The following is a 23,212-nucleotide window of genomic DNA, read 5'->3' as shown; positions in this document are numbered from 1 at the left end:
TATCCGTGTGAATTCCGGTATTAGGATAATTATGTTATTTTCTAGGAATTTTAGGATGTCGGTAGGAATTCAGATATTTACAATGTAATTCTGAATTTTACATGTAAATTCTGACATCTCAGATTCTCAGCTTGCCTTTGGAATTCCGGAATTCCTGTAGGAACTTTGGGATTCCGATAGGGATGTCGGATTTTTATGATAATTCTGGAAGTTTAAATACCATTCTAGGAGTATTGCGGAATTATTAGAAATCTGGTAATAACTCTAGAATTAGGGTGGGAATGGGATTCCGGATATTAATCTCTTGGAATTCTGTGGGTATCTTTGAGACGGATTTCTGTAAGAATCTATGAGATTGCGGTGCGATTCCTGCGAATTATTGTGTGAATATTTGTAATTTTGAAAATCAATCTTTCTATTTATTGTAAAAACCTTTAAGATTCCGTTGATCTCCAGTTCCGTTGGAATTTCAAAGCAAAGCTTTAATATAAACCTTTTGAATGTCGGTAAATATTTTATAGATTTCAATGGGATTTTTTGTGAGCTCAATAAGAATTTAATAATTTCATAGGGAACCCTGGTATTTTAGGTGAGGTGCTAGACAATATGTGATTCCTAATTAGAAAGCTGAAATCTCAAGATCTCTTCATAGATGTGAGGCTAATATTAAAAAAAAACATCAATCACTGGCGTTGGCGAAAATCGAAAACCACCCAGAAAATTCTTTGATGTACCATCATCATAAAATCATAGACATAAAGAGAATACCAGACTGATCGCAAAATTACACTACAAATCTTGCCAAATTACAGCACCTTCATGATTTTGTGCAAATTGTCGCGTAATCGATTAGATTTCATGCATATGCTTCCTATGCATGATTGTATTAATTTCAAGCGTCACTCTGAATAGATTGTTCTTTACGTGCAGAATCACTCTGCACTTTTGGTATGAATAAAAAACTTTTCGAACATGTAGTAGGGTAAATCGCCAAATGTTGAACGGTTAAGATAGACGTTTTTTTGTTATTTGATTTTCATGGGAATTTTGATAGAAAGGTTGCTAAAAAAGCATTCAAGACCGTAGACGATTGTTTAACATTATTACAGTAACATTTTTAGCACGGTAATGTCCATTTTTAATTGAAAAAATATATATTTAAAAAGATAGTTCTATACCCAATTGTTGAACACATACATAACCCATCTTATCCTAATGTTGAACGATTGTCGCTAAATGTTGACCGTTTTACTCCCGCATTCATTCAATTTGCAAGTTCGCGCTCCTCGTCGGTTGTGAGGCCAGGGTTAGGTCCACGAATCACTTTCCCTGACCACTCTGGGCTGAAACGGAAGTGAATCGTCCCCTACGACACTCCATAGACTTCAGCGGCTTCTCCTAATGTACATTATTTTCGACATTACAGCATCAATCGCGAGATTGAGGTTATACTCCGGATAAATCGGCTGCCGATGCGTAATTTCAATCATGGTGTAAACAAACAAACGGTGATGGCATTGATGCCATAGTGAAGATAGTGAAATTCGAAAAAAAAAAAGAATCAGAATGGCTATGGGAATGGGATGCAATTAATTATACTTTTCTGAATCGCGTTTTTCACCATTCCAACATACACCATTATAGGATTTTTTATAATAATTATTCAACAGATATTTAAAGCAAAAAACAATACTATATTGTGTAATGCAATATACCATTTCAATATAGGTGTTTGGTACGAAAATAAAACATCTGGCAATACTGTTGATGAAACCAAGCCTTTCATGTTATGCTAGTGTTCAACAAATGGAAAATGTACGTGAAACGAAAGTGCAATTGAAAATGATTTTATGTAATTAATAGATACGAGTAAATTGTACGGATGTTTAGAAAATAACTAAAGTAGACTTTTACTGATATCGTGAATAGGTGCTTAACCCAATATACGTAGTATGTTTTACCACACAGCTTATTTCATAGCAGCCCCAGCTTAAGTTATTTTTTAAGAGAATTGAAATTTTCGTTCCACCTACCGATAAAAATTTTCAATAAATATTTCGTTTCAGATATTGATGTGCTAATTAAATTTATTGTGTCCAATAGTACAGCTAACTTACAAAATAATCTGTATAATTTATTGAAACTGTTTGAAAATGGTTCAATTTCCTGTTGTAACATGGTTTGTACAGATCGTTCAACATTTGGGTAGCGTTCAACAATTAGCGAATTACCCTACTTACTACTTTCGAACATGAGCAGTGACTGAAGCTGCACGTTAAGAAATTTCCATTCAGAGTGCAGAGTGATTCTGCACGTAAAGAACAATCTATTCAGAGTGACGCCTAAAATTAATACAATCATGCATATGAAGAAAATGCATGGAATCTAATCGATTACGCGACAATTTGCACAAATCATGAAGGTGCTGTTATTTGACAAGATTTGTAGTGTAATTTTGCGATTAATCTGGTATTCTCTTTATGTCTATGATTTTATGATGATGGTACATCAAAGAATTTTCTGGGTGGTTTTCGGCCTTCGCCAACGCCAGTGATTGATGATTTTTTAAATACTAGCTTAACATCTATGAAGAGATCTTGAGATTACAGCTATCAAATTTGGAACCACATATTTTCTAGCACCAGTACTGAGATTCTGGTGAAATTGCGGTAGAATTTTGATGCTCCCCGTGTGTTTTCTTAACGGCATGTTGAATTCCGGAAGTTCTAAGTGTTTCTGCGATATTCTCGTAATTTTGGTGGGGTTTCTGATAGTATCCTTGGAATGTCTAGAACTTAAAATGTCGAGATTTTTATGGGAATTGTAGTGATTCCATTGGTAGTCGTTAGAATTCAATGAGGATCTCCCCTAAAACACCAGGGTTCCCTTTGAAATTATCAAAATTCTTGTCGATTTCACAAGAAATCCCATTGAAATCTATAAAATATTTACCGACATTCAAATCGTTTATATGAAAGCTTTGCTTTGAAATTCCAACGGAACTGGAGATCATCGGAATCTTAAAGGTTTTTACAATAATTACGAAGATTGATTTTCAGAATTACAAATATTCACACAATAATTCGCAGGAATCCCACCACAATCTCATAGATTCTTACAAAAATACCGTCTCAAAGATAGCCACAGAATTCCAAGAGATTAATATTCGGAATCCCATTCCCACCCCAATTCTAGAGTTTTTACCAGATTCCTAATATTTCCGTAATATTCCTAGAATGGTATTTAAGCTTCCAGAATTATCATAAAAAATCCGACATCCCTATCGGAATCCCAAAGCTCCTACAGGAATTCCGGAATTCAAAAGGAAATCTGAGATGTCAGAGTTTACAAGTAAAATTCCAAATTACATTATAAATATCTGAATTCCTACCGACATCCTAAAATTCCTAGAAAATAACATAATTATCGTAATGCCAGAATTCACACGAATATTACAAATTGCTACTGCCGGTAATCTTACCGGAATCTCAGAATTGGCGGGGCGAATGTTTTCGTAACCTCAGAATTCCTATGCAAAACTCAAAATACCTTCCGAAATATCAAAACTCATATCGTTTTCCCATGATTTTTACTCAAAAGTAAATTATTCCATTCAATTCCGCAATCTCAAAGCATGTGTAGCAACCTCTGAAGCTAACTACCAGTAGCTTTGTAGTAAATGCTACCTTTATTCATAGCAATGCGTTGTTTGTAGTATGTTCGAAAGGTGTAGAAAGGAAAATGACACAAACATGTTCCACTCGTGTTCCACATATAGCGTTTACTACCGAGAATGTAGTAAACTCAACTTTACTACATTTTATTCATACGGCCCAATGTGATGAAATTTGAGACATGGCCGTGGTGATGGTAACCGCTCAGGATATACGTGAAACTACCCGGTATACCAGGAATTGGGCTGCACCAGGACCTGATTTTGTGCACATTTTTTCATATAAAAAGCTCACAACTGGGAGACCCCACGCAGCTACCGGAATTCATCACCAGGGGTGTCACATTTCTTCTGCCAAAGGACCAACACACATCTGACCCAGCGAAGTACGGACCAATAACGTGCCTTTCAAGTCTGTAATGTCGGTAATAGCGCAAACCCATTGCGACGCCAACAACGTGATGACCGAGGAACAGAAAGGGTGTCACAGAAACACGCAAGGCTGCAAAGATGCAGTCATTGTCGGGAACGTCATCAGGCTGATGCAACACGCAATGGGAATGTGTAGCTCATCCCTACACATTACCGACGGTACAGCTGTGTTAAGGTCCAGTACTCTCAGTAAAGGAGGGGGATTTTTCAAGGCGATATCTTTAGCCCGCTGTGGTTTTGCCTGGCCATGAATCCCCTCAGCAAAGCACTCAACTAAAGCAACTATGGCTACCAACTGAAAAGTGGGGAAAAGAGCAAAAAAGTTACCCACAACTTCTATATGGACGACCTGAAGCTAATTGCAGAATCAATGTAGAGGCTGCATCAACTGTTGCAGCTAGTTACGACATCCGGATGGAGTTTAGTATTGACAAATGCCAGTCAATTCATCTACGTTGGGGTCAAGTTATGGATGCCAGCTGTTTCCGCGTCAACGAGCAGGAGGAGATTCGGAATATGGTTGAAGGCGAAACATATAAATACCTCGGATTCCTGCAACTTAGAGGTATTCGCCACACGATGATCAAGGAGGAGCTGCAGAAAAAGTTCTTGTCTCGTGTCAACTGTATTTTGAAGAGCTTTCTGTCTGCCGGCAACAAGGTGAAGGCGATCAACACGTTTGCTGTGCCCCTGTTGACATATAGTTTCCGGGTGTTAAAATGGACCAAGACTGACTTGGAGGCGATAGAACGAGCAGTGCGAGTGGCTTTCAACAAGCACCGAATGCGCCACCAAAAATCGTCCATTGAGAGAGTCACCCTGCCACGTGCAGCAGGAGGAAGAGGCGTCACCGATATCGAGACACTATGTGTCTCCCAGATCCAGCAGCTGCGGGCATATTTCATAGAAAGCCAGAACCACCACGAAACCTACCGCACTGTATGCGAAGCTGACCACGGCTTCAGTGCCCTGCATCTGGCGCAGGAGGATTACCAGCTGAACTGCGACATCAAACCAGGCGATGAGATGATCGCAACGTCGAAGCAGACAAAGTTGCATGGAAAGCACCCTCATCAACTGGAGCTCGAGCACATCGATAAGGTGGCGTCAAACACGTGGCTGGTGCGGGGTGACCTCTTCTCAGAAACAGAAGGTTTCATGGTATCCATCCAGGACCGGGTGATTGCGACGAAAAACTATCGGCACTACATATTGCACAAAGACGTGGAGGACCGATGAAGGAAGTGCAATTCAGTAGGGGAGACTATCGAGCATGTCGTTGCCGGCTGTTCATTACTAGCTGAATCAGCCTACCTCGATCGTCACAATGCAGTTGACAAGATTGTGCACCAACAGCTTGCCCTTAAGCACAACTTGGTGGATCGATTTGTGCTCTACTACAAGTACCGTTTTGATTCATATTACGGACACTTAAGGACTCAATGCAGTATAACCCATAAGGAAGCATATAAAATTGATCAATCTGTATAATTCCTTGGCGCTATCGAGCCTTTAAAACACTTATCTTTCGAATGGTGGGTGAAGAAATTGTGTCTGATACAAGAATAATTTAAATAATTAGAAATATGTGGACTTTTCATGATTCTTATTCCGGACGCTTCCCTACTTTTACCCCATATTCCGGACACTTTGATTCAAATTCCGGACAACTCGTGAAAATCATAAAAAGACAAGTCAAATCTTTATTCGAAATTGGCAAACCATTAAAGAGGCGTCTAAGCCAGTAGAGTATTATAAATAAAGGGGGTTGGTTGAGATTTCTTACGCGCCATACGATTTATTTTTAATTTTCATACAAAAAATCTTATCATTGGGGGGGTGTTGAAAATGGCCAAAATTGTCTTGGACAGCCCCTCAGGTGTTTCTGTTGAAACACAGCTTGGTATATATACTTTCATAGTTGCCTATTTGCCTTTTCAATGCCCTAGACAGCAAGTTAATTTGCTCCAAACTGACTTGCGAAAATTGACTCGCAATAAGTCAAAATGTTTTGTCATTGGTGACTTTAATGCCAAACGTCGGTCATGGGATAATTCCCAAAGTAATTCCAACGGCAGAATTTTATTTGATGAGTGCTCTTCAGGATATTTCTCAATTCAATACCCTGATATCCCTACTTTTTTTCCTATTCTAGAAATTCATCTACGATAGATTAGGTCTTAACCGACTCTAGTCATTTTTGTAACCAATTAGTTACTCATGCTGATTTTGTTTCTGATCATGTCCCTGTTACATTTCAAATATCCTATGAAGCGATTCTCAATCCTATCAGCTCCACTCTTTCAATTATATTCGAGCCGACTGGAATATATATGAAACGTATATTGACTCTAATCTTGATGTTAACAATTCATTAGAAACAAAACTTGATATTGACAATGCTCTTGAAACTTTAACAAATTCCATTGTTGCATCCAGGAGCATTGCAATTCAAAATCTTAAGTAAAATTTGAATCCGTGATTATAGACGATGATCTTAAACTCTTGATCCGTCTTAAAAACGTGAGGAGAAGGCAATTTCAACACACTCGCGATCCTGCTATGAAAATTATATGGCAGGATTTGCAGAAAGAAATCAAGAAACGATTAAGAAATAAAAATTTTGAAAATAAAATTCTTGGATTGGACCCTGGCTCTATGACCTTTTGGAAATAATCTGAAATTTTGAAAACACTTCAGAAGCCAATACCGGCATTGAAAGAGGAAAACAAATTATTACTAACTAATTGTGAAAAAGCTCAAAAACTTGCTATGCAGTTTGAAAGTGCGCACCATTTTAATTTAGGACTTACTAGTCCAATTGAAAATCAAGTTACAAAGGACTTCGAAAATATTCTCAAGAGAACGTTTTCGAAAATTCCTGGGAGACTGATTAGGAAGAAGTGAGAACTATTATTAAACATTCAAAAATATGAAAACTCCTGGCAATGATGGAATTTTCTACATCCTCATCAAGAAACTTCAGAAAAGTAGCTTCTCATTTTAAGTTGATATTTTTAACAAATGTTTTCAATTAGCATATTTTGCTGACGAATGGAAAAATGCTAAGGGTGTATCAATTTTAAAACCATACAAAAATCCTGCAGAAGCTTCTATTTATCGTCAAATCAGTTTGCTTTCCTCCATCAGTAAACTTTTTGAAAAGGTCATTTTGAACAGAATGATGGTCAACATCAATGAAAATTCAATTTTTGCCAATGAACAGTTCGGATTCCGCCATGGACATTCGACCACTCATTAACTTTTACAAATTTGATCCGTTCCAACAAATCTGAAGGCTATTCTACTGGTCTTGCTCTTCTAGACATAGAAGAAGCATTCGACAGTGTTTGGCATGAAAAATTGATTGTAAAATTAAAAAACTTTAATTTTCCAACATACATTGTTAGAATAATTCAAAGTTATCTGTCAAATCGTACACTTCAGGTTAATTATCAGAAATCCAGATCTGAAAGGCTTCCTGTTAGAGCTGGTGTTCTCCAAGGCAACATTTTGGGACCAATATTATACAATATTTTCACATCTGACTTACCTGAGTTACCTCAGGGATGTCAAAAATCTTTGTTTGCGGATGACACAGGCCTCTCCGCCAAAGGACGACTTGCGTGTCATCTGATCAACTAATTATATTCCCACATAAACCAAAAGCTCTTTATTTGAAACCTTCAAGTAGACATGTTGTCACGATGAGAGGGGTTCCAATAAATTGATCAGATGAAGTTTTGTATCTAAGGCTCATGCTAGATAAGAATTTATCTTTAAAAATCACATTGAGGGCATTCAAGCCAAATGTAATAAATATGTAAAATGCCTCTATCCTCTTATTAATAGAAAATCAAAACTTTGTCTTCAGAACAAGCTTTTGATATTCAAACAAATTTTCAGGCCAGCTATGTTGTATGCTGCACCAATATGGACTAGCTGTTGTAATACCAGGAAGAAAGCTCTGCAATCATTCAACTGAATAAAAATTTAGATACCAGTACTCATGTTTGGTTGGATATAAGAATTTTTGAGTATTCATGAATATAAGAAAGAGAAAGAATGAGTGAAATAAAAATTCCAACGAGAAATGTTTATTCAAACTTTTAATGCTGAGGATCATTTCGATCTATGTTACCCCGCTAATCAAAAACTTCGTTTTACGGTACATGGAAGTTGCATAAGCACTCCCTTTGGACATAGTGTGCATCACATCACTTCATTATTGGCTTCATGCCAGCTTTTCCATTATCAAAACTGAGTAAAGTTATGAGCCGATTTCCTAAGTGGAAACCTAAGCACAAGCAATCTGGAAATACCTTATAGTCAAGGTAAAATTGTAAAGTTTTGAATTGTGGCTTGGTTTCTATAATGGACTAATTAAATTTACTTCATTTTATAAGTGATGACATAAACTTTCAGGGAAAACCATTTAGCAAGCCCAAGAATATTATAAAAATATCTAATATTTAAAAAATGTAAGTGTAGAACTAGCCCTCGTGCGTTAAAATACACTCAAATAAAGGTTTAAAAAAAAAAAAAAAAAAAATCTAATATTTAAAAAGAGGGATTTGAACATCACTGGCTACAGAATGGTCTTTACGTGCAGCATAATACAAAATAATTTAGCTAACAAACACCCACTACATTCTCCTGATACTGATTTCCTTCTGTTTGTTCTTTTCGCTTCAGGTTTGGTGCCACCGACAACGACGATAAATACCAGCAGTACAGTCAGTGGCCCCAGCAGCAGTGCCAGTCCCGCCTCTACCACATTCATCACAAACCCCTTTTCCACAGAAAGAGCGCCCACCGTCATAAGCAGCAGCACAAGCGCCTCCACCGATGGAACCAATTTGCTGCTGCGGCAAGTGGACCACGCTCCGAGGTTCGCTGCATTGGTGCAGTCGACAGCGAGTGGCCACGATAGACCGGTGCCAGAGACAGCAGATCCCGCTGTCAACAGCGATCCTTTGCTGCTGCTGGGCGGATTCCGGTTTCCAGCGCAACTGCTTCCTGAGCCGATCTCGCTGCCTGTCGACAGAGGAAGCGGGGTTCGGGCCACTGTTAATTCTTTCAGTGAAAATGTGCTCTCACGAACTAGCCCACTGGTGGCCGACAGCAGCTCCCGGGAAAGCTCCCTCGCGAGATCAAAATCCAATATAGTTAATTTAGGTGTAAGCAGCAGCAGCAGCAGCAGTAGTAGTGGTAGTAAAATTAAAAGTGCTAATTTAAGTGTTGGTGATAGGGGGAGCAGTGGGAAAATGTCAGCTGCCAAAGGCACTTCCTCGGAGACGGAATCCACGGTGAATCGGGTCGAGGGGGAATTCCGTGAAATCGAGGGAAACTTCAGCAAGATGTTCTTCGAGACAGACAATTTGACGACTATTTCGTCGCAGGTCGGTTCAATTGCGGTGCTGCCGTGTGTAGTGCGAAATATCGGCGAAGGCGTGGTGAGTATGTCAACTACTAACATTACACAGAGAAACTGACTGCTTTGGCAACAAATGAACATGGATGTTGTACTATAATTAAGTAAAACGTTCTTTAATTATGTTAGACAACGTTCGATAACTTCAATGCAGAATAACACTTCACTTTTAAATTCACAACTTTTAAGACATTAACGTATCGCTTTAGATTTGAACTTAATTTGTAATAATTAGAAATTGACAACAAATATTTGGTTGACATACGTATCACACAAGTAGGGCCTTCCTTAGCCGAGTGGTTAGAGTCTGTGGCTACAAAGCCAAGTCATGCTGAAGGTGTCTGGATTCGATACCCGGTCGGTCCAGGATTTTTACGTAATGGAAATTTCCTTGACTTCCCTGGTTATAAAGTATCATCGTATCTGCCGCACAATATAACGAATGCGAAAATGGCAGACAGCTCTCAGTTAATAACTGTGGATGTGCTCATAAGAACAGTTAGCTGAGAAGCAGGCTCTGTCCCAGTGAGGACGTAATGCCAAGAAGAAGAAGGAACATTTCTCAACCTAGGATCTTTCAAGGATATGAAACATGTTTTTTCCTACTCTACAATAGCTTCCCAACCAATCATCCACTTCAGAAGTCTCATCAACAGCTAATGCTTCACTCTCACGTCCCATTCAACTCATCATCACCCGTCTCAAAACTAGGATGGTTTAACATCTTTTTCATTTCCAACCACCAACAGGTTTCGTGGATCCGGCGGAAAGACTACCACTTGCTAACGATCGGAGTGACAACGTACAGCAGCGACGAGCGCTTCAACATCATCCGTTCCGAGGATTCTGAGGTAATTACCGTTTACAATCAGCACTGAAACATGTCTGCCATTCTCAAAAGTGCACTTACCGGCACTACTGGAGGCTAAAATGACGTCTTGTAGCGAGGTGTTACTTCAACACAATTATGGAAAAGTGAAGCCTGGCGGCTATTATGTGAATCAACTTTTGGATGGAACATGTTCCTAGGTGGATTTTACGTACTTTGCAAATCTGAACAGACAGACAGACATACGCTCGTAATCGATTATTGACCTTATTTCGAAAGTTGGTTATTGAATGAGCTTGTCGTCAAGCACATGTGTCTGGATCAGATTTCCATTTCTTCTCCGCATTGAGAGTGTTGTTAACCCTTTAAGGACGGGTCACATATATCCAGCTCCTATAATTGGAGCACGAAAGTTAAGTACCCACTTTCATCGCCAAAGTAGTGAATTCAATTGTATTTTTGCATAAAAATATGAACAAACAATGGTCACAACATATCTTTGAGCTGTTTAATGAAATACCTATAAGTAAACCAATACCGAATTTACTATGTAATTTAATTCCACTAGATTTTGTATCCTTTAACAGATACGCGTAATTCGACCTCAATTTCTTGAGGCCGTCTTGAGTGTCATGAACAAGACTCGACCTGAAGAAATCCACCGTATTCACACATTTCATTCTTTAAATGTCATAGTTCCCTTCTCTCTATGGTAGAAACTTAAACTTCAAAAACTGTTACGCATATCACGGGAACGATATTGCCTTGGTCTCTGTTGAGTGGCGTCACTGATACCTGTTTGCCAATTTCCAAACTTTCAGCCACATTCAATTTCCAAGGTGAAGAAAAATTTTGCAACATTTTTAAAACGTAATTGTATGACATGTTCTGCTACTTTAAATTTGAAATCGTGAAAAATCCACTTGTCTGTCGTCTCCCAAGTTGTTTCTATTTCCGCTACGTTTTCCTTGAATCTAACATCGAGAGACTACTTTGTTTGATCAACGTAGACCTTGTTGCAGTGAGGACAACTGATTCTGTAAACGCCAGCCTTGTTCAATGTGTTAATCGGATCATTGGTAGAGCCTAAGGAAGTCTTAAGTTGGTTGTCTCTGCTAGAAAACACTACATTGATTCCAAAATTCCTCAGCTTTTGGCGGAGCTAATTACAGATGTGTCTGTCGTATGCAGGGAGTGAAATTATCGGTCGCGACGATAATCATAAGGCCCAAGTAAAAATGGTGCAAAAGTCAAAACTGAAAAAGCAGTTTTCTCTTTTTAAATAGACATATCGAAGAAAATAAAAACACACAGCTCTTTTATTTACCAAATAAAAAGGCTGTGTGTTCTTATTTTTATCAATTTATTGTTTTAAAAGGAGAAAACTGCTTTTTCAGTTCTGACTTTTGAGTCATTTTTTCTTGCACCATAAGCCTATCGCTCAAGCCGATACTTACAAGATACAAGATTGTATACGAAACTGTAGAGAATGAATTGTTGATATTGTGAAGAAAATATTTCTCTCTGACACAAATGCACTCTTCAGGTGTAAAGTGTCGCCAATAAAAGCAAAAAAAAAACGGTTTTTCGGAGAGAAGAGACGTGCGATAATATCAAATCCGCCCAACACTGCGAGAGTGTATTCTCTCGAGATCTACAGCAGCGAATTTATATTATCACCAGCAACGAGAAGTTGACTACACCCTTTTCTACTCTTTTCGTCGTTTTGAGAGTCCTTCGCTTCCATATGTTGCTTTTATATGCCAAATTTCTCTCTCCTTCCATTCAGTTAGCGCGGTTGCATGGATATGATGAGCGCGCTTTGAAAACGTTTTAGTCCATGAACATGGGTGGCAAAAATTTTTGTTATTTACCTTGTGATCAGGGCTGCAAATATCTTCGTTCCCCGTGAAAACATTCGTCGGGAAATATTTTTCCCGGTGATTTTTTCCGAATCACTATCGGTTGGCCATGTTTGTTAATACATTTAGCATAGAAGAGTGCTATAAGCAATTTTGTATTTTCTTTTTCAAAATTTTGACATTAAACAGCACTGCTTGTGGGGCCGCGAATGTCATAAACCCCGGGCCCTTACATATCAGAGGCCCCTACAAATCTAGACAAACATACATAGACAAATATTGTTAAACTTTTACAAATAATAAGAATCAATCAATGCAAAAGTGCACACTTTTTGAATCCACATCATGTGATTTGAAAGATTAATTTTATATTAAAAAATCCGGAATAATGAGAAATATGCAATAATATGATATAATCCGAAATTTATGCAAATAAACTAAAATTACCAGAACAAAATATTGTAACATTCAGAATGAAATTTTGTTGACTTAACGAGAAATAAGAAGATTAGGAAGAATTCAAAAAATATTTAGATAAGCAAGTATAGTGCCATACATTGACTTAAATTCCTAACGATTTTCTACTTAATGTAACTTTTCCAACTGTTACAAAAGCTTTCTCAACGAAGTTGAAGACTAGATTCGAATGCAATTAATATATTTTCAAATCAAGTATAGGACTGAATTATTAAAATATTTATTTTGAAAATGATTCTATAGATCACACTGTAGGACTGGTAGCGTTTAGGTGGCTTGAATATAGGAACTTTAGTGACCTACAGCTTGAAAATAAGAGACCAAAAGGAATAACCAAACTTAGATCGAAAATGTACCAAACAGATATCAGAAAAACAAAACATAACCAAAAATGAACGCGAAGATTAGCTTGACTCTTCATCATATTATCAGGCTAGACATTTCTCTTTTTTTGTAATTCCTCGTGACATTACGACAGTGTTACTGCTCGTATAACGGTATGTATTTTTTCATGATTTTCACTATGATCTTTTCATGATTTTTTTTCAAAGATTCAGATATTATTCTGAAGATTTCCCGTGACTTTCCTTCAAGAATTTTCCTAAGGAATTCTTTTATGAATTTGATTTTGGATATCTTAAGAATATAACCTGGATGATTCTAAGCATAATCATAGAAATTACCCAAGAGATTCCATCAGAAATTTCCCCAAAGGGTTTTTCAGCCATTTTTCAAGGTTGTCCTAAGTCCTCCAGGATTTTATCCAGTGTTTCTTCCATTGATTTTCTTAGTATATTCTCCAAGATTTACGTTCAAAACATCTTAAAAAAATGTTTGTCAGATCTCCTAGGGTAACAATTGAAGAATTCGGTGGAAGGATAAGTATCCGATTGTTTCACTGTTAGAATTCCTAGCATGAACTTTGGAAAAAATCGGGGCAATACATGCGGAAACTACTGGATGTAGTATCGTTGAAGGATTCCCTGGAGAAAACTATAGAGAAATCCTCTAAGCATCCTTTGAAGAATCGCTAGAAGAACTATTGGGAGAATTGGTAGAGGAATCTCTGAAAGATTATCTAGACAGATCCCTGTATGAGTCCCTGGATGTATTCCAGATGAAATCTCTGGACAAATCACAAGAAGATTTCTTGAAGCTTTTCCTTGAGACATGCGAGACGAAATTCTTGCAGAACCTGCTGAATAGCCGCGGCAAAGCCTTTGAGCTTTTCTCTGGAGCCTGTACAATTTTGCATTTTAATTAAAGTAGAGACCTTAGGGACCATCCATTGATAACAGAGACTTTCATTAAAATAGAGACCAAGTCTCTAAAAAAAAACTTTTTACTGCCTACATCGATTTCTTCGACTCAAAACCGTTCAATGAATCTTTGTGTCCAACAATATTGAAACATTATTCAATACTAAAACATGAATAGAAAAACAATAATTTAAAGCTACCAATAAGAAGGGATTCATCAAATGAATTATGTTGTTGATGAATATGTTCCAAAAACATTGAATTCAACCTATACATTCATAAAATCTACAAATATACATAAAATATTCAAGACAACATTTATTGCATTAATTTAAATATAGAATTGATATACGCACATAAAGGATTTCGAGCATTTTTTTAGCGTTATTCTATTCTAAAGTATCAAAATTTTTCTCTGGGAAAAGGTCCCCCATAAGACAATGGCCCGTGGGCCCCACATTTCTAAATCTGACCCTGAGTCTATGTGAACCTAGAGTAAAGGCAACCACGTCCAATGAGTCTACACTCCGTACTAATGACTCTTGATTGCAAGTCAGATATTTTTGTTCTTCAACCCATTCAAAAATTTAAATCGCTGGGTCTGTTCTCATGAATATTCTAGCCCGTTACAATTGTGGGCTAAAAGAAGTCACATAGGTTCACTAAATTTCTGCTCTTGAAATTATGAGGTTTTGCTTCGATGCATCTCAATTTAAAATAACATCATGAATGGCTAAAAATATGAAAAAAAAACTTAATTTTCATCATAAGGATGGTTAAGAGTAGGTACCGGGTACCCCCGTTGGTTTGACCGCTTTTAATCTGAACACTTTTTAATCTGTAGCCTGATCGATGTGCAAGATCATATTAAAAATGGTTCAAAGGTCATGGAACGGTGCAAAGTGAATTGGAACACTGTGGAAATATACCAGAAGCTCAAATTAAAAATGAAACCCGATGGTTTGCATGAGGTACCGTTCATTTTAGCGGGGGTTGACGGTATACCCAATTAGAGTTACATTAGATTATAAAACGTTTCGATCAAAAGCAGTTAAAAATAACAGAAGTTGTTGTAATGTTGTTGTCAAGATGGGTTTTTTCTGAAATTGTTATAGTTTTTGCAGCACATGTATAACAGCCTTTGTTATATAATTTACATTGCATTTGTATGTTTTTTATAAATCACATCCGAATTTATGAACAGTATATCGTTGTTTGTTCGATTGTAGTTTCTTGTTGATGTTGGATTGGCTTCTCAGTCTTGACAAAATTCAAAACTGTTATTTTATGTTGTTCAACGTTTCGGTCCATTTGTGACCTTCTTAAGGTACTCAAATGTTACTGTTCTTTTGAACCACACTGGACATAAGAGCTGTAACAATCGAGTCCCTGAAGAAGGTCCTAAACGGACCTCGGAAAATAACAGTTTTGAATTTTGTCAAGACTGAAAAGACAATCCTACACCAACAATTTACAATATTTTTTGTTCTATTTTGTTGACTGAAAAATGAGAATTGTTGAAGATTCCGTCTGGGGAATTCTGGCTACGAAACACGTTGCCATTCATATGCCTGGTACGAGCCTCAATGATTCGTTTCCGCGAAGGACAATCCCAAATGTTAGACTTATGGTTGCCCCCGCAATTTGCGCATACAATCTTTTTGTTATCCTTCAAAGGACCGACGTCCTTAACGAGAGAAGAACTTCCGCAAATCATGCATTTAGCATCCATGCGGCAATGTTTGGTACCATGACCTCACTTTAGGCACTGACGGTACTGAGTGGGTTCATCCATGTTTCTGGAATTGTTCCCGTGTCACACTGACATCGAACATAAGTCTTTCTTCTCATTCATTCCATTTTTTGATTTCATCAGGTGGGGAAGTAAAGCCGTTTGTCCCAATATAAGCCCATGGCTGAAAATCTCGTTAATAAAGACAGAAAAAAATCTATAAATATTTTGTTGCATTTTAGAAGCAAGAACATAAAAAAAACAATCAGAGAAAATTAAATCAGAACGTGAAATGTGCGCAGAAGAAAATCGTCCTGAAAGGGTTAAGCAAGTTCGATGTTCTTTAATGTGTTGAAAACGGTTATCTATTCGCAACGCAAACTGTCGGAGCAGCTGAAGGAGCTTGTTAGGCAAACGTGTACACCTTCTTTCGCCATCGCAGGATACATATTGACATAAACGGCGATAGAAAGCCACGCAGTGGGGCTTGTTTTTACGGAGTAACACTTTGGCGATTGGGTGGGTGGGATGCTGCAGGATGAATCGCGTAGCGAGACAAATCAACATATGCTGCCATCTCCACCCACCCATTGTGGCAACACTTACACAACAAATATATCTAACCCAAGCAGGGTGTAAGCAAAGCGACTGCCTGAGGCGTCTTTACTGTTTTAGCTCGTTTAGTGGCAGTGATGGAGGATTAGCCCCTTTCTTATTGCACTTCTTTCATCACGATGAGGACGACGACGACGACGAGGACTTTTATCGCAACGGATTATGATAAAAGTGTGGGGGGGGGGGGGCGCCCATGAAACTTGTCAAAGCTGGTATGGTGGCGTTGAAGTGCCTTTTCTTGAGACGATGACGGGAAAGTTGTGTAGGTAATGAGTGTGCAAATATTTGCGCTAATCCGCATTCCTCAAAAACACAAACATTTACGCTAAGCATGGGTGTGACAACTCTGAATTACGACGCAGTTTTGGGCGTATGTTTCAATGTTTTTGATATTGGCATAATAAGGAAATGTGGGTTTTGTGCTTATATGGCAAATTTATCATGAATCATGTATATCATGAATAATTTATAGGTTTCTATGGTTCAATTGATGTAGAAGGAAGTTGTGACCAACACTCCAGCTGGATCTTGCTATGCGAAAACTTTTAATAGATCATTAGCTAGTTTTTTAGTTCACTGTACACGCTGTGGCATGTTTGCTGTTTATGAAACATGGCTTACTTCTGATAAAGATTCCTTTCCACGATTTAATTACTATTCTTCTGGAGCAAGGGGTTGGATCTGGAATCAATAAACTTCACTCCTTTAATAGAATTGATTTCTCCCCGATGGTAGGCACTGCAGTAGTTGCTTGTCATGCTACTGTACGAGGTTAAAGTTTCAGCATAGACAGCTTGTACATACCGCCCAATGCCAGAGTATCTCGCAGAGATCTTTCGGTCGTATGCTGTGCTATGCTTGCGCCATGGTTGATTCTAGGAGATTTCAATTCTCACGGTACAGCCTGGGGGCACCGAGGGATGACAACCGCGCTTCCTTGACTTATGACCTTGATAATTTTGAACACTGGGGAAGCAACACGAATAAAACCTCCAGATCAAGCATGTTAGACATCGCAATCTGGTCGAATTTACTATCATTGGATTACACGTGGAAAGTAATTCTAGTGGTCATCACAATTTCAGTTACCAATCATTTGAATCCAATTCGTCATATAAACCTCGCGTATGATCTCACCAAGCACATTTACTGGCAAAATACGTCGAGGAGATCTCCGACGGCAAACAGTTAGTTCATGTTATTCCTCCGATGGAAGAATGTCAATTTCTCTCCGGGTTAATTTTTAGAAGTGCTCTTCAAACCCAGCGTCGCCTTTCTCCAGGATCTTCAGTACGAAGCCGGCCACCCACTTTGTGGTGGGACGATGAGTGTACTAAGGGCAATCGCGATAAATCCGTCGCGTTCAAGGAATTTCGCAAAAGCCCTACATTATAAAACTACGAGCAATTTACTAAACTCGAGCGAAAATCTAAAACCACGTAAAGCCGAAAAAACGCGAAGAATGGCGTAATTTTGTGTCACTGCTTCCCAAGTGGGTCCTGTCGCGCTCAGTTCCGCCTACCAGCATGTACCTTGTTTTCGACGCATACAGCATGAGTCTGACTCTTGATGCTCCGCGTCTCAGGTGAGTGAACAAATCTGCCATCGTTTCAAATTTTCTTCCAATATTATCTATGTCGTCCGCGGAGCAGACAAATTGTCCGGATCGCGTGAAAATCATTCCTCACTCTTAAGTCCGGCTCTCTGCAGGACACCTTAAAGCGCAATGTTGGACAGCAAGCACGAAAGCCCATCACCTAGTCATAGTCCCCGGCGAGATTCGAACGAACTGCAGAGTTCGCTCGAGATCTTCACGCAGTTTTGCACACCGTCCATCGTTGCTCTAACCAATCTTCTGAGCTGCACGGGCGAGCTGATCCTCTCCCTCTATTGCTCCACACGGTCAATGCCGCTTTCAAATCGATGAATAGAGACCAGGGACTCACGGCATTTCTGAAGGATTTGCCGCATGAAAAAAAATGGTTCTTTGTTGAGCGGCCGTCGATGAAACCTGCTTGCTAACTTCTCACGATTTCGTTGGCTATAGTGAACTAACCGAGGGATTTAGTATTAAAGAGGTTTCGGTACCGAGGGGAAGAAGTACACCGAGATATGTTCTTCTATGCACGCTCAAACTTAGACTGAGCATCTCTTTATTAGATCGTCCAAACGAACCGATCTACAGTTCGTTGGTCGCAGGGCTGGTAAGCTCATGTTGCGTTAAACACTGATACAACAGTTCTCTCCTCTTAAGACGTTACTTACAATTCCATTAAAATTCGATATTACAAGCTTAACTGGAAAAATTCAAATATAGACTTAAACATTAATAATAATAAAATTCACTGTTTTGCTTCTGACGTTTTGTTCGACGAGATCGCCTTGGCTGGACGACGTTCCGAGAAATTGATGCTTTCTGATGATCAACGGATTTACGATGGTCAACTGGCACACTTGAGCCATGACTTGAAGATCTATAATCGCCGGACGACACTTCGAACGCGCCATCCTCTCTCGAACTTGTTGGTATACAAGAATTTGCGCTCATAGGCATTTGAACGCCTGATGAAGGTAGCAAACTACTGCCACTCGACGCCATCTCGTCTACAGACAAACTATTGCCTGTTACATGCTTGGACAAACTATTGCTACTACTTGAAGGAATCGACAAACTATTGTCTCTAGTTGAAGGAATCGACAAACTACTGCCGACTTCAACTGTTTGTTGCTGCTGTGGCTCATTGATGAAGGAGTCTGCCAAAAAACCGTAGAAATCGCTGCTGTTCGAATCATCGCTGTATTCTTCATCGTCTTCTCTCTGTCGTTTTCTACTAGGCTTCCACCCACAAACGAGTGTTTTGGGCGGTCTTGGCTTTAACTTCAGCTGGTCGCGATGAGCCGAATAGATTCGACCACCGACCGAAACCTGAAATACATTTGGAGACAGCCTTTTCAAAAACTTGGCGTCCAACCACCTCTTAACTTCGGTAGCCCTAAAGTTTTTGAAGTAGATTGGTTCTCCATGTCGCAGCTGAGAAAATTTATCTGGTACAGCAGGTTTGTCATTCTTAACTATAAGAGAATCGTCACAAGTGTGAGTTGTCAAATGTTTCTTAAAGCTGCTCTTTGGATTGACTAAATCCAATGTCGTTTTCGGTGTAAATTTAAGCAATTTTTCAGAAGGAAACCGGTTGTCTTCTGAGCAAATGTTTCGATAATTAAACAAAAAGTATGAAATCTGATCTTCAATATCCAAACCTTTTAATTCAGGATCTAGCAGGAATTTCTTCAAAACCTCCTTTACTGTGCGAACCATTCGTTCGGCCTGGCCATTACTGGAGGGGTGGTATGGCGGACTTTTTAAAACTTGGATGCCTTGTTGACTCCAGAAGTCAATCAGATATTTGGAGTTAAACGGAGGGCCTCCATCAGTCACAATAACGTCAGGAAGTCCGAACCTTGCAAATATGGCCATAAATTTGCTTTTTATCTTTGTTGCATCCGTACCATACCTCATGTAATCCACTTCCAACCATTTCGAATGGCTGTCGACTACAACAAGGAACAATTTCTGTTGAAAATAGAAAAAATCTGCATGAATCCTGCTAAAAGGGCGATTTGTTGGAATCCAGCTGGTTTGTGTTGAGTTTTTTGCAACCACAGCCATTTGACTACAAACTCTGCAATGTTTAACGAAACTTTCAATATCGCTATTGATTCCAAACCAGTAAACCGACCTTCTAGCTAACTGTTTAAACTTTGTGATTCCTGAATGGTTTCTATGAAGAAGTTTTAAAACTGAATTCTGTAACTTCGTTGGAATTACTATACGATCTTGGAATATTAAACAACCATCCAGTTCCTCCAAATCTTGGTGATTTGAATAGATATCCTTGAATCTTTGACTAAGTTTCTTCGGCCAACCTGTTTTCATGAAAGATAAAATTTGCTGAAGAAACTCGTCATGCTGTGTTTCCTTCGCTATAGTCCTATAATCCAGAGGAATATCACCGGAAACGTTAATTGACTTGATGTATTCTCTCTGCAAAGCACGTGGCACTTCTTGAGGCAACGGAAACCGGGAGCAGTAATCGGCATTACCCATTTTTGTTGATGGACGATAAATGATTTCAAAATCATAAATCGATAACTCCAAAATGTACCGTTGTAAACGAGTTACAAAAATTGAATTTTTGCCGTCTTTTCCAAAAATTCCAATCAAAGGCTTGTGATCTGTAAAACCTGTGAATTTCTTTCCATACAAGAATTTATGGAACTTTTTTATCGTACTTACCACAGCAAGTGCCTCTAAATGCAAAATTGGATACGATTTCTGCGCATCGTTCAGCGAAAACGAAGTAAAACTTATTGGTCTTTCTTCTTTACCAACAACATGCGCAATTACACCACCTAAACCATATCCACAGGCATCGGAAACAACGACTATTGGTTTGTCAGGATCGTAAAATTCTAAAAAGTTTGGTTTCAATAAAAGTTTTTTGGAATCTTCAAAAACTTTGTTACAATCTTCATTCCAAACGTATTTAGTATTTTTCCTTAGCAAACTGTAAAGTGGACTAAGGCGGGAGGATAAATTGGGAATGAAGCGACCATAATAGTTGATCAAACCCAAAAATGCCTTCAACTCTGTGACGTTATTCGGAGGCTTGGCTCTACGAATTGTCTCAACTTTTTCAGGACAAGGTAACAAACCTTGCTCTGTCAACACATGTCCCAAATAAGGCAAACTGGAAACAAAAAATTTGCATTTTTTTAAATGAACTTTTATATTGAACTTGGCCAAACGATCCAAGACCAAATAAAGTCTACTCTCACAATCTTCAAAGTCCTTCCCGGCTATTAGCACATCGTCTAAATAGCAAAATACACCATCCAAACCTTTTAAAACTTGATCCATTACTTTTTGAAAAATAGAAGCACTGCTAGATGCTCCTTGAGGCAAACGGTTGTACGAATATAAACCCTTGATCGTATTGATCACCATAAATCTTCTGGATTTCTTGGAAAGACGCAATTGGGTATATGCTCCTGCAAGATCAAGAGAGCAAAAAACTTTTGAACCGGAAAGCGAAGCAAACAAGTCTTGAGGCACAGGCAACGGGTATGTGTTTGGTACTATGAGCTTATTGATGGAAACTTTACAGTCAACCACCATACGGATTCCCTTATCTTTCTTGACGACGATGACAACAGGTGAAGCCCACTCACTTGCTTCGATTGGAGTAATAACTCCATCTTTCTCCAAATTTTCTATATGTTCAACAACCTGGTCACGCAAACGATAAGGAACATCATAAGCCCGTTTAAAAACAGGTTTATCTTCCTTGAGTACCAAATCTGCTCCAAAACTTGTAATGGGAACAGAGAAGTCATTGTCAAAAACCTTCGAAAACTTACTTTTTATATCTTCAACGACCCTGTCCTCCTTTGAAACGCCAGTATGGTTCACCAGCATCGGTCCTCGGAATGCATCTCGCCAGGCTGGGAAGAAAATATCAAGCCAATCCCTGCCTAGCAGCGGTATGATCTCCTTTGCACTCTCCAACACTACTAAAGGAAGTTTCTCGCGACGTCCGTTAACTTTCGCCAAAACTGTAATTCGACCCGCAACTAACAGACGCGCTCCATCGACGACTGCCAGTTTAAGGTTACACCTCTCCAACGGCTTGTCCTTGAAGCGTTGTCCGTATGCCTGCTTGCTGATCACGGAGACAGCAGATCCACTGTCTATCTCCATCCGCAAGGTTTCACCGTCCACACATGCTTCGATTAGGCATGGTTCGCTGGTGTTACAACGTTGCGATGCAGAAATCATCAGAACGTCCATGTCTTCTTCCGAGTCCGACGACTTAGCTGCTCTTCTTAACCTCTCCGGCAAGTCCGGTTTCTTTGGCACAACGGCGACCGACTTAATGGATGGCTTCTGGTGCTTCAGGTCGTAGCAGTATTTACGGGTGTGTCCCTTCCTGCGGCAGTAAATGCAGAAATAGACCTTTTTACCATTCTTCCTCGGGGTAAAAAAGCTCCTGCTACGACTGCGACTACCATTGTTACGCCGGTTGTAATTTTCACGACTCCTACGACGACCACGTGAAGAAACGGGTGTTGGCTCACGTTGAAAACCAACCCTTTTATTCCCAAGACGTTCCACTACGCTCACCCTAGCAGGTTCTCCATTGATTGATGTCAATCGCTCAGCAGCCTCCTCGCGGTTGACTATAATTTTCTCCGCCTTTGAAAGGGTTAATTCCTCTTCATCTAGTAATCGTTCCTGAAGCTGCTTGTTAGAAACGCCGCAAACTAATCTGTCCATAATTGCCATGTCCTTAAAATTGCCAAAGTTACAGTATTCAGCCAATTGTTTGACTGAAAGGACAAAATCAACAGCTCTCTCACCCGGCTTTTGGGATCGAGCGTAAAACTTTACACGTTGAACCAGGTCACTCTCACTCCGGTCATTTCGCTTCTTAAGTGAATCCGTCAATTCTTTGAGCTCAATATTGGCAAGATCTTTACCTGGGAACAACAGTTTTAGCTCAGAGTACACCTCTGTCCCACAAGAAGCTAGAAAAGTAGCCTTGTGTTCATCGGCAGGAATTTTCTGATGCAGTAGGACCCAATTCAATTGTTCTAAATACTGCGAAAATGGAATGGCGCCCGGAACGTAGGGCTCAATACTGTTGACCAATGGCATATTGCTTTAAACAGATTCAAACAAAGGATACACAAAATATAAGTTCAAACAGTCAATTTAGGATATAAAAACGAAAAACAAGATCAAAATCAATTTAAACTTTTAGCCAAATTTTCAATTTATTCATCGACTTATATAAACGAAAAATACACAAACGATCAATCAAAAAAAATATTAAAATTTT

General features: G+C 39.0%; 1 protein-coding gene across 1 annotated transcript in view; it reads left to right on the top strand.

The window, feature by feature from the left end:
- The window catches only part of LOC5568978, a 263,367-nt gene that overhangs the window by 174,006 nt on the left and 66,149 nt on the right, over nt 1–23,212 (top strand). The window contains exons 4-5 of the mRNA XM_001658216.2: nt 8,801–9,561; nt 10,289–10,390. Of these exons, the coding sequence (XP_001658266.2) occupies nt 8,801–9,561; nt 10,289–10,390 (863 nt within the window). The remainder of the gene's footprint in view (nt 1–8,800; nt 9,562–10,288; nt 10,391–23,212) is intronic.

The sequence above is a fragment of the Aedes aegypti genome, chromosome 2 (genome assembly GCF_002204515.2).
Source record: "Aedes aegypti strain LVP_AGWG chromosome 2, AaegL5.0 Primary Assembly, whole genome shotgun sequence".
Taxonomy (NCBI): Eukaryota; Metazoa; Arthropoda; class Insecta; order Diptera; family Culicidae; genus Aedes; species Aedes aegypti.
This window is presented reverse-complemented; position numbering and strand designations above follow the sequence as displayed.